Consider the following 15,031-nt stretch of genomic DNA (forward strand, 5'->3'; position numbering starts at 1 on the left):
CCGGCGGCCAACTGTCGGCTTGGTGTGTCCCTGGCTTCAGACAGGTAAAAGTAGGCTACTTTCAACATATTAGGAATAATTGTAGCTGTGTCATGATGAGTAAGCAAATGAGTAGGCTAATAAAACTCTATCTAGAGCGAATAAGCATCTCTCTTATATTGACACATTTTACAAGGGTAAACAAGTTACTAGCAGGAGAAACATTTTCTAATTGGACACACACACACACACACACACACACACACACATTTTATAAATTAAAAAGTGTTTAACATGTTTAAGTGTATGAAAGCTTTACGGTTTCACATTTGCTAACAGCAAAACATTCTGCCATTCAGTGAAGAGAAAGTTAGATAATCAAGCATGCAAAAACACTTCTAAAGCTGGATGGGTGAGAGGAGGAGGATGCGAATGAGATGATGGTATGAGTAGGTTGAAAGAGAGTGGGGTGCAGCAGTCAGGACAGAGTATGCAGGATGTGCAGATAACTGAGTGAGATTGAAAGATCATTTTAAGCATGTAGCACGTGTAAAATGTGTGTTTGTCTGTACTCACTTTAACAGAATCAGAGATATTGTCCCAAAAGGGTGAAGGGAACTCTAAACGCCCCACCAGAATCTGATCAAATAGGTCGTCCTGAAGGTTATTCTCACTAAAAAAACAAATGCAAAACACAGACACACATGAAATATATTTCAAGTACAATAACTTGTGAGAACACTAGCTATGAACAAAATAAGACTAATTGGACTTTAAACATTCTAGTAAAGACATCACTTTTCTACTCTGGTGACGTGTTTTCTTTTAGCATGAGTGGGACAAACTGGTCACTCGCATGGGATCAAACTGGTCACTCGCATGAGATCACAGCAATAGCAAACCATAATGATCCAACCATACAATCAATTCTCAATGGACAAAATCAAGTCCCGTCCTACATTTGTTCTTGTTCGAGGTGCCGTTCACTCTGATATATGTCACTATTGGAAAGAAAAGACTATCGCAACTACTGTTTCGTGCTGACCTTAACATGAAGGACTAAGCTAGTTTTAGTGTACCTGCGGAAAGGTGGGAAGCCACATAGAAGGATATAGGTAATCACTCCAGCTGCCCAGATATCCACCTTTAGCCCGTAGCTTTGGCGATGCCCGGGTAGAAAGACAAAGTCAGTTACATTCATCCTCCAGCATTTAAAGGCTATTAAACACAGATATACATGCTTCCATAGCAATATCACTTTTGATGATATAAACAAATATTAAATGAATATTAAAAGCAATCAATAAACCTTACCCTGACTCTGCTATGATTTCTGGGGCAACGTAAGTGGGTGTTCCACAAACAGTGTACAGCGGCCCTTCAACCACTGTGGCTAAGCCAAAATCCCCCAACTTCAAAGACTTTGTACCATTAGGGTACTCGCACACCTAAGACACACACATAGTAAAAAAAAAATATTTTTATGGATTTACATTTTTCCCGCTTGACATACTGTGCCTTGAGTCATTTTTAATGTACAAAGCGCACATTTTTTCTTTACAGGTTTTGTGTCTCTATACTGCTGTGTGTGTCAAAAATGTGTGAATTTAAGTTTTCTTAGATTTATAATCTGTGCAAGATACATAAGTGTTCATACCAGTAGATTCTCAGGTTTGATGTCTCGATGGACGATACACATTCTGTGCAGATATTTGAGAGCTGCCGCCAGGTCGAATACCATCACGCTAGCATCTCTTTCAGTGTATTTTGTTGAGGAGGTGATTGCATCAAACAAATCTCCACCCTGAAACACAAAAATGGCAATACAAATAGCAATATAGGTATGTGTTTGGGTAAAATTAACATTTTTGTTTTATTCTATAAACTACTGTCAACATTTTTCCCAAATTCCAAATAAAAATACTGTAATTTAGAACATTATTTGCCGAAAACAACAACTGGTCAAAATAACAAAAAAGTTTTATTTAATAATATAAAGAATAATGTAAAGAAAATGAGGTCATATTCACTTTTAAACAACATAATACTAATGTTTTAACTTAAGAAGAGTTCAGAAATCATTATTTGGTGGAATAACCCTGATTTTGAATCACAGCTTTCATGCGGCTTGGCATGCTCTCCTCCAATCTTTCACTGATGTTGGGTGACTTTATGCCACGCCTGGTGCAAAAATTCACGCAGCTCGGATTTGTTTGATGGCTTGTGACCATTCATCTTCCTCTTGATAACATTCCAGAGGTTTTCAATGGGGTTCAGGTCTGGAGATTGGGCTGGCCATGAAAGGGTCTGGTGGTCCTCTATCCACACCTTGATTGACCTGGCTGTGTGGCATGGAGCATTGTCCTGCTGGAAAAACCAGTCCTTATAGTTGGGGAACATTGCCAGAGCAGAAGTTTTCTTCTAGGACAACTTTGTACGTGGTTTGATTCATGCGTCCCTCACAAAGACAAATCTGCCCGATTCCGTCCTTGCTGAAGCACCCCCAGATCATCGATCCTTATCGATCCTTCACCAAATTTCACAGTGGGTGCGAGACACTGTGGCTTGTTGGCCTATCCAGGCCTCCGTCTAACCAATAGATGACCAGGTGTTGGACAAAGCTGAAAATTGGACTCATCAGAGAAGATGAACTTACTTCAGTCCTCTAAAGTCCAATCCTTATGGTCTCTTAAAAACCTCAGCCTGGCTTTTCTTTGCTTCTCATTGATGAAGGGCTTTTTTCTAGCTTTGCACAACTTCAGCCCTGCCCCTAGAAGCCTGTTTCAAACCATCTTCGTAGTACATTTAACCCCAGCTGCCTTTTTCCATTCAGTTTGTAGGTCAGTTGATGTCATCCTATGATTGTTGAGTGACATTTCTATGATTAGGCGGTCATTCCGGTCAGTGGAGTGTCATTTTCGCCCTCTGCTGGTCTGTAGCTTTGTTTTCCTTAATGTCTGCTGCTTGACCTTGTTCTTATGAACCGCCATCTTTGAAATTTTAAGGATGGAAGCAAACCGACGCTCACTGTATCCCTCTGCCAGTAAAGCCACAATTGAACCCTTCTTTTCCTCACTCAAAACTTTCCTTTTCAATTTTTTTGGTCAATAGTTGTTTTTTGATTCCAATTACTTTTGAGGTACTACTAGCACTGTTTTTGCCATCCAGCTGGTCCTACTGTAAGAGGATAGTGATGACCACAAGGTTTTTCTTTTATATTTTTCCTCATTAAATAAGATTTGATTCAGGTAATCACCTAATCTGCACCTCATTCAGTGATGTGTCTGTGTTGGAATTCAACAGACACTAGAATGGAATGGCTTCCAACCTTGTAGAGATGCTGATTTAAGAAAATAAAAAAATGGTTTCTTTTTTTTCAGAGCTATATAGAGATCACTGCAATTTATATAATTTATCTGTATTTCACAATATTAGTGTTTTTTTTTTTTTTTTTTTTTTTTACAAATAAAGGCAGTTTTGGCTTCTAGTGCATGATATAAATAAAATCAAATGACGTATAAAAAAAATCTAAGAATTATATATATATAAGTTTCAGAAGCGGAGTAAAGATTTTTTTATCATCTAATGAATCATGATACATGTCCCTGGTCTTATTGTGCAAGAAAAGAATAGCTTCACTTTTGTTTTTTGTTGTCTTCAAATGCAACATACTGTACAAGTGATACAGACAGTACAAGAGGTGACTAAAAAACAGTACCTTCACAAGTTCCATGACTAGATAGAGCTCAGTGGGCGTATCCACCTCCTCAATCAGCATGATGATATTAGGATGCTTAACACGCCTCAACACCGCCACCTCATTCTCGATCAGGTGCTCCTGTGTGTTAAGAGCATGTGTCACAACAAATTCCCAACCATACAGCATTTCATAGCAGTCTTTTGTCTGCATTTAGCTGCAGAGGCATAAATCCACACAAATTCCTGAGGTTTGCTCTTGCAGGAAACAAAGCAAAGAGGAAACTAACTTCCTTGGTTAAAGCACAGGCTGAAATTAGATTATGAGACATTGGCCGCCAATATAACTGCTGTTTACATAGCATTCATACAAGGCCAAAAGTATGTGGACAACTCCTTCTAATTAACAGGTTTTACTATTCCAGTAACTAGTATAAACAAATCATAAATTTCCAACATATGAGGGAAACATATGATATGATTTTTTAAAGTTAGACATCAGCCATCTTAGTATTAATTTAATTAATTAATTATAAACAATATAACAAGAAGAAAACTTTTTTTGTGTGTGTAAAAAGGGTCATTAACTCTTTCCCTGCCAGCATTTTTTTACAATTTTCACAAAAATTGAATAGCTTAAAGAAACCCTCTTCTTTTACACAAACAAACCTTTTATTCTAGCTTCATGCATTCCTTTTTTTATCAACACTTGAATATGGGTGAGTTTCATAAAAAAGCAAACATTTTGAACAAAAAGCTGAAGCTGAGAAAATCACGTTTTTGTAAAAGACTACATCCAGATCAGATTCAGAATGATGATCAAACACAGAGTAGATCGAGTCTGTCAACACCCCTAATGCTTGCACAGTCCTGTAGCTCGTCCTGGGTCCACATTTCATTTAGTAACAGATAGTTTTGATTCATATGCTGTTTAATGATGATCTTCTTCTTCTTTCGGCTTTTCCCTTCAGGGGTCGCCACAGCGAATCATCTGCCTCCATCTAGTCCTTGTTAGTCCTATGCTGTTTAATGATGATGATCTCTTTATTTTACATATGCATATGATTACATGAAATCACGCTTATACACGATTGTTTTACTGTCTTACTCGCATGTGTTTTGATCAGGAGATTCAGTACTCAACTCATTCAGAAGATGCATAATAGTGCCCCCTAACGTCTGACAGTGAAAACCCGGAAACCCGGAAACAATTCTGTTTTTGACCTGGAAGCGTTTTCTCACAAATAATGGAAAATGCTTTGTTTTTGCAGGGAAAGACGAACGAACAGAGGTGTAGAACAATTAAGTATATTTTTTTCCGTTGCAACAATAATTGAACCTTTACGGAGCCCCGCACATGACATGCAGTAAAAAAACTACTTTTATTTATATATTTATATATTTATCTAGTTTAGATTTATAAATAGTCCGCACCGTTTACTATTTTGTTCCCTTGATTTGCTAAATCGTGCGCACATTTTACTTATTTGTTCCCTCGATTTACTAAATCGTGCGCACAATTTATAAATCGAGGGAAAGGATTAGTATAACGTGCGCACTATTTACCTTTTTTTTCTTGCATGTCATGTAAGTAAACCTTTGATGACTGAATAAGTGCAATTCACAATGATGAAGTGATGTTTCACTCATAGTTACCACAGGCAGAAAAACAAAAGAATATAGGAAGTATCATCAGCAAAATGTATCGATTTACTGCAGAGCAAGTACTGAACGTACAAATATTAGTGCGTACAAATGTACAAACATCTGCTCAAACTGAACCATTCCAAGCTCCAAAAGGTAGCAAAGTATGCTTTATTTATTCTTCTGTAAGAGTTACTCTAATATCAGGAGAGTTTTATATTATCGCAACAGATAGAGATCCATGATAGATATAGATCAGAATATGTAATAATGATTGGCAAAACATTCATGCATTTAAGGATTATATTGGTTGTGTTGTGTTAGCTGTTGGCCAGCTTTTCTCTTATAACCTTCAAACGCTGCAGCAGCTATACATGGCAAAAAATAAAATATAATCTAATCAGCCATATTAAATGGACCAAACATTTCACAAAACCACTGAGACGTAAATAATCCACATTGCAATAACCCATCAGGTTCCAGAACTAATAAACAGCTATAACTGCATTGTCATAAGGACAAAATATATAAATCATTAAATAAATCTTAGAAAAAATACAGTTTTATAGCTGGTATTTCACCCTCCATTGGCTGTGGTGGCAAAAAAAAAAAAAAATTATATAAAGTCCAACTCACTTTGCCTCTGCATTTGTTTTTATCGATAATCTTCAGTGCAAACTCTTTTCCAGTGGATCTATGGAAAGAAACAGAACAATAGACATTTTTTCCAAGGAGGTTAATGAAAATTTGTTTTGAGTGCATTCAGAGCCTCAGGGCCAAATTTATAAGGTTGACGTCCTGTGAGTGCACAAGAAATCTTCTTTTGAACCTTTTAGCTTAAAAATATGAACAGGAACGATAGTACTGGTAATGTATTTTAATCTGAGATCATGACAGTAACAAATAAGGGACAACAATTTGATTGACTCTCCAATGGCCATTTGATCTCTTTCTGGCAGATCTTAACAGAAATAACATCTTTGCCTAAGTGAAAAAGTCATGTATAACTAGTCATTTTCTTACCGTTCGACACACTCCTTAACAACAGCAAAGTTTCCATCACCAATAACTTTGCCAATTTTGTACTTGTCCACAATAATGGAATCAGCTATGTTCCTGTTTCCATTAACTAAAGAGAATAAACCAACACATTAAACATATCAGATTGAAACACATAATAACATAATTGTCATACTATATGATCAAAAAGTATTTTCAGGAGAAAAAAATGAGACAGAGGGCAAATAACCGATTAACCCCCGACATCCTCATCCAAAAAATTATATGTGGTTAGAACACTATGCAGACAAACAACTGAAGGTCATTCTGACTCATGCAATGCTGAGCTGGGACGTTTGCTCATACACTGCCACCACAGTGTGTGTGAACGTGTGGGAGAGTGCCTGAGCAAATGTGGCACAGAATGGCATGTGTCAGCACTTTCACCGCCAAAGCCTGTCATGCCCCTGAAATGCCCTTTGGGGACTTTTGGACTTAAAACACACTAAGATCCAAGGTGAGTGAGTAAGTGAGTGCATGACAGTGATGAATAGCGGGTGGACGTCTTACCTTCAGGGCTCACACTGTTGTTATGATGGTGGGGCGTCTCAGAGGAGCCGTTCACATTGGTTGCAGAGGAATGATGAGCTGGAATCTGCAAACAGAGATAAAATAAGTCTCAAAAACAAATTACAACTTCTTAGATACTTTATTCACATGCTAAAATGTAAGGCTGGGCGATATAATTAAAAAGTAGGATATTTATGGAGTCTTAAATGGATTAAGAAAGTGTCTTTTTCCAATAAGATAAATCATTAATGCAAACCAACATAAAATGTAGCCTTTATTAAGAAGTAAATAACATTATTGTGTATTTAAGACATTATTGGGCTTAATGGTGGATTCATTTAAGTTTTTAAATGAAAAATTATTATACTTTTACCAGCCAATTATTTGTTACCAGCCAGTCTGGAAAATATTTTCCCCCAGTGAAGAATAAGCAACAAGGCAAAACGATAATTTTTAGTTTGCCTGCACCAATATAGCAATATCTTCTGAAAATTCAGCTTTGCAACCAAAGGAACACATTTATATTTTATGACTTTATATTTTGAAAAGCAATCTGTTTCTTTAATGGTAGAGCTGAATTAAAATAGAAGTCAGTTTATATTTACATTTAAAAAATTGAGAAATATAGTGACATTTCTGAAATGCAGCCTTGGTGAGCATTAGAGACTTATTTTAAAAACATGAACAAATACAGACCCCGAAATTTTGAATGGTTTAGTATATTATTTTTACTGAAAATATTTGAGTGATAAATATGAATTAAATCCAGTGGTGAAAGTAACAAAATATTTTTGCTGTACTCAAGTAAACTTTTCAAGTAGCTATACTTTATCTGAGTATATTAAATTTGGGAATCTTTTACTTTTACTCTAGTAAAGGTATTAAGCAATCATTTTCAATTTTACTTTAAAAAGTACTTCATTTTTGGATGCAATATTATAAGTAAAAAGTACTGACTGATGAATGTTTATTTATTGCAGTTTGCAATTTTATATACTCCATCCTCCTGGTCAAAATACATGGAAATTATAATGTAGACAACAGATAGAAATGAAGTGGATACAGATCAGCCTGACTTGTTCATGAAAGTAATCATACAACGCTGAAGTTGCATGTTTATTGAATGTGCATTAACTACAAATAGTCATTTTTGGTAAAAAAAAGAAATAAATGTTTTTTAAATAAATTAATACACAATTACCACCTTCGTAATTCACAAATCTGTATTCCTGGCAAGTAAACAGTTTCTGTTATTATAAGCATTAAAAGGTCAAACAGTAATATTCACCAATTTCAGAAAATATACATCATTGCCTTACAAATTTTATTTAATTTTTTTTAAAATGTTTTTTTATTTTATTTTCATGTTCACAAGTCACTAGACAAGGAAGAACTGCAAAACGAGCCAATGTCCAAATAAAAGGGAATTCAAATAATTGAGCGGTTCTGATATTTCAGTATGAATAACGGTATTGATAAATCGAACACTATATATTGCACTTACTTTATCGCCAGATCTTTATAAAACATTAATGTTCACTATATTGCCCAGCCCTACTAAAATAAAAAAGCATTTTGAACTGGTTATAGAAGCAATGCAATTACACTAAATCTTCACAATAAAACATGATCAGTTTATCAACAACATATTATTGCCATCCAACATTGAAAAGCTTCCTTAGTGAAATAAATGGTTGAGGAGGACACAAAAATAACAATCTAAAAGACAAACTGTGCGACTCACACAAAAGAATGATGGACCTAGTCTTAAAAGATTTCAAATGGACTGGAAATCAGTATGGTTAAAAAGCCTGTGTGTTATCTTGATTAAGCAGCCAAAAAAGAATTACACTGAAGTGACAGCGACATGTGAGAAAAGACTAAGCCGATGGAGACAAATACTGGCAGCATCCTGGTTAAAGCTGGTTTAATAAAGGCTACAGGGTTCCTCTAGGTACACAAGCAACAGTTGGGCATTATGTGCCACTCAGAAGGAATCAAATAAAGCCAAATACCGGATATATCGGATATATAAAGCCAAATACTTGCCATTAGAGTGACTCATACAATCATACCCAACTGAAAACTTAAATATCTAGAAGGAACTGCAGCTCATTTGAATGCTGCTACAGAAGGCAGAGTTTCATAATACCTGTACAGAGAGACGGATGGGGACTCCTATCCGATTGTTGCAACTAAACTAAAGGCAAGTGGGAAGATATTTATGTAACCACAACGTTGGCGCGTTTGGACTAAAATTAGCTTGAAATCTCAGGAACAATGCAAAGAACCAGCAACTCTATATCAGCAAGTCATATCTTCAGTATAATAGCACAATGATGGCGGAATACTGAATAATTTGTAAAAAGCTTTTTGTTAAAAGCTGAAAAAACCATTGTACACATTCCTAGTGTATTGTATAGTATAAAATAAATAAATATAAAGATTTACAGTGTCAGCTCAGAGATGTACAGTAGCATTTAAGTATGAAATTGAATGAATAAATGTAGGCTAAAATTAAAACTACATAGTCTTTAATATACAATATATATTGATTGAAAGCTACTGTATTATTACTTTATTCAAGAGCAGTGAGTGATTTTTTCCCCCTTTTTCTATTTTAATACCTCTAAAATTTTAAAGATGAACTGTCCCTTTAAGGACAAGCGTTCACAATCACTAGTCTGCGCTGCTAAGACCTGCTCGCATCTCAGACACGCAATTTTACTTTCACTTTAGACATAACCGACTGTGTTTATATATGTTGTGTTTGACAGTTTTAGTGCAGTAAGACTACTTAGTCCAGTAATCACGTATCTGACAGGGGCTCGCACGCTCAGCGCATGTAAAGCGCGAATTAAATGTTTAACCGGCAAGGCTTTAAAACGCGGCTAAACACCGCCTACCTTTAGTGCATATGATTGGATATTTGCTCATATCAGCATGTAGACACACAGGCACACTCAAACAGAGCCAAAATCAACTGAGATAAATATTTCAAACGAAGAGAAATAGAAAGAATTAATTAAATGCAAACTGAAAAAAACGCAATTCAAAAGTGCATATTGAACCGTTAATGTAGTACTGAGCGGTTCAATATTATATTGAGTATTGTGTCATCTCTCTCTCTCTCTCTCTCTCTCTCTCTCTCTCTCTCTCTCTCTCTCTCTCTCTCTCTCTCTCTCTCTCTCTCTCTCTCTCTCTCTCTCTCTATATATATATAATGCCATTGAGGTCATATTTCTATAATTTGTGAAAAAACGCTTCCCAGCCATTGACAGGATTTCATGACTTTCCATGTTTTCACTGTTATGTGGTAGGGGGCGCTATTATCTTCTTAAAGAGTACAGAATCTCCTGATCAAAACAGAAGAAATGAAGAAGATGCAGAAACAAGTGATATCATATGTAATGCGTATGTAAAATAATGTGATCATATAAATAAAAATTGCCTAAGGTTACTGAATGAAATGTCTACCCAGGACAAGCTACAGGACTGTTAAGCTTTGGTGGGGTTGATGAACTCAATCTACTCTATCTGTGTTTTTTATTATTATGTCCAGACGTAGTAGTTAACAAAAACATGATTTTATCAGCTTTTTGCTCAAAATGAAAAAAAAAAAAAAATAGCTTGCAGTAGCTGGCAACTTAAAAAAAAAAAAGATTTTTTATAAACGCTGGCAGGTAAAGAGTAAAATAGTTCACCTAAAAATGAAAATTTGCTGTTTATCTGCTTAGCCCCATGGCATCCAAGATATAAGAAACAAAGACACATATATCTCTAAAATGTTACCATTAGCATGCATTATATGACTAGCATGCTGCAAAGGTTAGAGTTAAAAAAAAAAAAAATTGTGTTCAACTGAAGAAGCAAATTTCTACATCTTTTAAATGCATACTACTGGTGAAATCTTTTTTCTTCTCTCATTTCAGTTGAAAATGTCTGAATATAGACTGCAGCATGGCTTGACATTAACTTTTTTATTTTTAACTTTATTTTTTTACTCGCCACAATTGTGACATTGATGCAATGGGGTAAATATATATATTTTTTTGATCATATAAAATATTTTTAGGCCTGATGGATCCATTAAACTGTTACACGCTGTAACGATAATCCACTGGAGGCAAGTGTAGATGAACCCAAGTGCAGTTTATTCCAAAACAAGAAACGATACAACAAGGACTTGACTTGACACATGAACAGACACTCTCCATAGCAGGTTACACAAACAATTCTCAACCAGGAACAAGGCAAACATAAGGGCATTAATACACAAGTGCTGTGTCCCAATTCGCCTACTTACTGTCCTAAAATTAAGTACTCTTTTTGTGCAGAAAAAGTACATACTTTTGAGTGTGTAGCAGAAAATTATGAAAGCTTCGGGACATACTACTTCGCCATCTTTAACGGACTCTGTCGCTTAGTTACGTGCATCCCGTCACCGTTTAACTGCCCTGTCAATAATCGTCAGATTCGTCACAGTTAAAATTCTCCACATTTAGTTTAGTTTCCTTCCATAACGGAGAGAAATGTAGACGCACGTCGTTTTGCCATGTGTGGGTCTTTAATGCAAAGATTCTCCTCATGTGTTTGCAGTTTAAATATAATGATGCATTTAAAAGTTAATGGCCAAACGTGTCATTACAGAAGTTCACAATGCTGCTGAAGGTGAAATATAATGTGGATAGCACTGAATAATAAATATAGTTTAATCAGGTTAAATACTGATAATTAGTCGCTCACCTTTATCTAAACCTCTCAACTTAACCGTCAGACATCCTTCATGTTTGTAGTTTTTAAACACTTTTTTTATTCGCGTTGAATTTACGGGTATGTCCCTCTTTGGCTAATGGACTTTCAAGATGGAGGGGCAACATGGCGACCGGCATTCGAACCCCTCACCCGTATGTATTTTCAATGGCATATTATAAACTTACGAGAATACTTTATTACTTGAAAGAAGTAAATACACATTAAAGGGGGGGTGAAACACTCAGTTTCAGTCAGTGTCATGTCAATCTTGAGTACCTATAGAGTAGCATTGCATCCTGCATATCTCCGAAAAGTCTTTATTTTTTTAATAATTATATAAGAAAGATGCGCTGTTCCGAGTCTTTCCGAAAAAAGCCGAGCGGGTGGGGGCGTGTCGTGTGAGCGGAGCTAAATAATGACGTGTACAGCAGCGCTGTAGTGTTGAGTCGAGTCCGTCATCCCTAACAGCGGGAAAAAAACTTTATTCAAAATAAAAATATGGCTTTTAATCAGATACAGCCATACATCTATGATCCGGAATCAGACCCACAGGCTGCAGTTGAACAGGAGCAGCAGCAAAAACGACTAGAGCAGGACGTCTGTATGTGGTAAGTTACAAGTTATACACTAACTATATAATATGCTTAGCGGCTTGTGTTATTTACATATTTATACTTGAATTATATCGTCGTATTTTTGTCTTTGAAGGTGTACATGTGGGAAGTGCAGTTGTGCACGTGTGTTTGTGTGTTTACGCGTGGTTTGTGTAGAGACATTTGAAGCAGTCTCACTCACCCTTCTAACGTTGGGACTCCTCCATCCTTCAGCATTAGGCGATTGGGAAAATGCGGCGTCGAGCTGGGCCTTGTGAAACAGTCGGCACCGAAATGCAGCGAACAGATATAAACATTCGCGCAACTCAGTTGCTGATCCGGAAAAGCAAATTACATCCACTGTTGCCTTAACGCGGGGTTTTGGAGAATCTGTGCACGACTGTCTTGGTCTGGCAACCAAAAACGCACTTTTTTGGTGACATTATGTGTAATTGTCACCTGTCCAGCAATCTACAAACCAGCGCTTTGATGGGCGTAGGCTGTTGCTTTCGCTCTCTCCCTCGCTCTCTCTCACGCGCTTCCGGTAGAATTGTCCGTAAGGCCCATACAAGGAAATTCCGCCCCCACTAACGTCAATGGGGACGCATGATCTCAAAAAACTTGCCGAAACTTATGACTAACCGGAAGTAGTATTTTTGACAAAGAAATACTCCCATCAAACGTCCACCTTAACTTTTGAAACTTTGTCTATGTTTAGTATGGGATTCCAAGTCTTTAACAGTGTAAAAAGATCAGTATGCATGAAACAGCATTTCACCCCCCCTTTAATGAGCACATATATTTTTGAAAGAGCTAAGTGTTTAGCTAAGAATAAACTAAAAAAAGTTACACAGTGTAGCTTTAAAATATACCTGACTGTGTTTATGAATACTCGCTAAAACCGGTATTTGACCATTTTAAGCACAATAAGCAGGGGCAAAAAAAAACTAAAAGGTGGCTTTATGTGCACCAACAATATTCATCCATAGCAAATGAAAACAATGAGTGAGGGGAGGGGGGTTTGTGTGTCAACTCTTTGGTATATGTGAAAATGAGTATTGGAAGCGTTTCAGATATTTCAGTATCGATATTTATTGAAAAAATTGATATTTTGTCAACACTACATTATATTTAGCTTATTATTTCAGATGCCTTTTTAAAATGCTACAGCTGAAAACTATTATATATTATACATCAAATTTAAGCCGTCACGTGACAAGTAGGAGTGACCACCACTGCTGAAATTTGCATTTGGCCTGTTGATGGATGTTAAAGGGGGGTGAAATGCTGTTTCATGCATACTGAGCTTTTTACACTGTTAAAGACTTGGATTCCCATCCTAAACATAGACAATGTTTCAAAAACTAATGTTGGACGTTTGATGGAGTATTTCTGTGTCAAAAATACTCCTTCCGGTTTCTCACAAGTTTCGGAGAGTTTTTTTCGAGTATGGGTCCGCTTGACGTCGACAGAGCGGAAGGTCCTTGTATGTGCCGTATGGGTGCGCGCGCATGACTAGAGCAAGAGAGGAAATGCACGGCCATAAACACTCGCTCAGGTGCAGATCCAGTCGTCCGTGCAACACTTCTGTCGCACCGCGTTTTGCTTTATTCCTATGGGTGATGTCAGCACAGCATTCCGGGAAGGCAGCGCTGCATTTGAACCGATTTGAACACAGAAATGACGGTTAGCGGCACAACATCACGCTACATTCGCGTCGCAAAAGTGGATCTCCACGGTCACTGTTGTCAGGACTTCAGGAATTCAACAGTTACCAAAGAAGTGTGTTTTTGATGGAGCGGTGACGATAAAGGTTCGCGGCCGTGCTTTAGAAGCAGGCGGTGAGTAATACTGTTAATTTATCAATGGAGCATGCGATCTATGGTGTGTGTTTAAATACATTTGTTTAGCTGACCACTATAGGTGTCAGTTTGTTTATTGTAAAACCACCCAAACATAAACTAGCGTTCTCACAAAGCGTGCTTCGTCATTCAAATGCGCTAACGGTTACTCTATTGTTGTTAACGTTACACTAGTCTGACGTGCAAAACCGCTTTGCTTGCTACTGCTAAGGTTTAGTCGCATACAATAGTCCATAAACCGAATCATGTCATCATAAACTGCGAGTAAACACACACAAATGTTGACAGGCCACTAAATACAGTCCATACCACAGAGACGGACGTCCTGCTGTTGTTGTTTCTCCTGTTCAATTTATTTCAGCCTCCGGATCTGATTCTGGATCATATCTGTATTAGTTGAATCTGATAGCCATGGTTTATTTAGGGTAACGTTTTCATCTCCACGCTTGATGTCAGCTTTCAGAAACTCTCGTGCAGTAGCTGCGCGCTCGTCATTCGTTAGCTCCGCCCACACTATACGCCTCCAGGTGCTCGTTTTTTTTCCGGAAAGACTCGGTACAGCCTATATTTCTTTTATAAATATAATAAAACTAAAGACTTTTTGGAAATATGAAGGATGCAATACTATATAGGTACTCATTGACTTGAGATTGACTGAAACTGAGTGTTTCAAACCCCCTTTAATGTCATGCCCTGGACTGCAGACGTATTATGTTAGTAAATCTGAGCACAATATGTGACAGGTTGAGACACTATGTGACACTAAGGTGTTTTTTCTCAGGAGAAAAATGTGGAAGTGGAAGACTGCAAAATTCTCCATTTAATTGTATCGCTCTCTCAGAAAAAAACGACCGTAATCAACTAAGTGGTCAGTTGGTTTATTTAGTGAGTTTGTGCCAAATAACTCACTTTTATCCACTAAATATAAAACCA

At 36.9% G+C, this 15,031-nt stretch overlaps 1 protein-coding gene across 10 annotated transcripts in view; it reads right to left on the reverse strand.

Moving 5' to 3' along the window:
- dclk2a (doublecortin-like kinase 2a) overlaps window positions 1-15,031 on the reverse strand; it is an 80,447-nt gene that overhangs the window by 15,677 nt on the left and 49,739 nt on the right. For 6 of the 10 annotated variants that reach the window (XR_010904738.1, XM_067441347.1, XM_067441351.1 and 3 more), the window contains exons 7-15: window positions 9,041-9,088; window positions 6,889-6,973; window positions 6,343-6,448; window positions 5,956-6,013; window positions 3,698-3,817; window positions 1,637-1,783; window positions 1,294-1,427; window positions 1,059-1,136; window positions 556-652 (exon numbers count right to left, since the gene is read on the reverse strand). Coding sequence is in view for 9 of the 10 variants with exons in the window: in XM_067441347.1 (XP_067297448.1) it covers window positions 556-652; window positions 1,059-1,136; window positions 1,294-1,427; window positions 1,637-1,783; window positions 3,698-3,817; window positions 5,956-6,013; window positions 6,343-6,448; window positions 6,889-6,973; window positions 9,041-9,088 (873 nt within the window). In the remaining variant the exon portion in view is untranslated. The remainder of the gene's footprint in view (window positions 1-555; window positions 653-1,058; window positions 1,137-1,293; window positions 1,428-1,636; window positions 1,784-3,697; window positions 3,818-5,955; window positions 6,014-6,342; window positions 6,449-6,888; window positions 6,974-9,040; window positions 9,089-15,031) is intronic. The other 4 variants (XM_067441350.1, XM_067441353.1, XM_067441348.1 and 1 more) reach the window with 1 other exon arrangement.

Source organism: Pseudorasbora parva, chromosome 4 (assembly GCF_024679245.1).
Source record: "Pseudorasbora parva isolate DD20220531a chromosome 4, ASM2467924v1, whole genome shotgun sequence".
NCBI classification, from domain to species: Eukaryota; Metazoa; Chordata; class Actinopteri; order Cypriniformes; family Gobionidae; genus Pseudorasbora; species Pseudorasbora parva.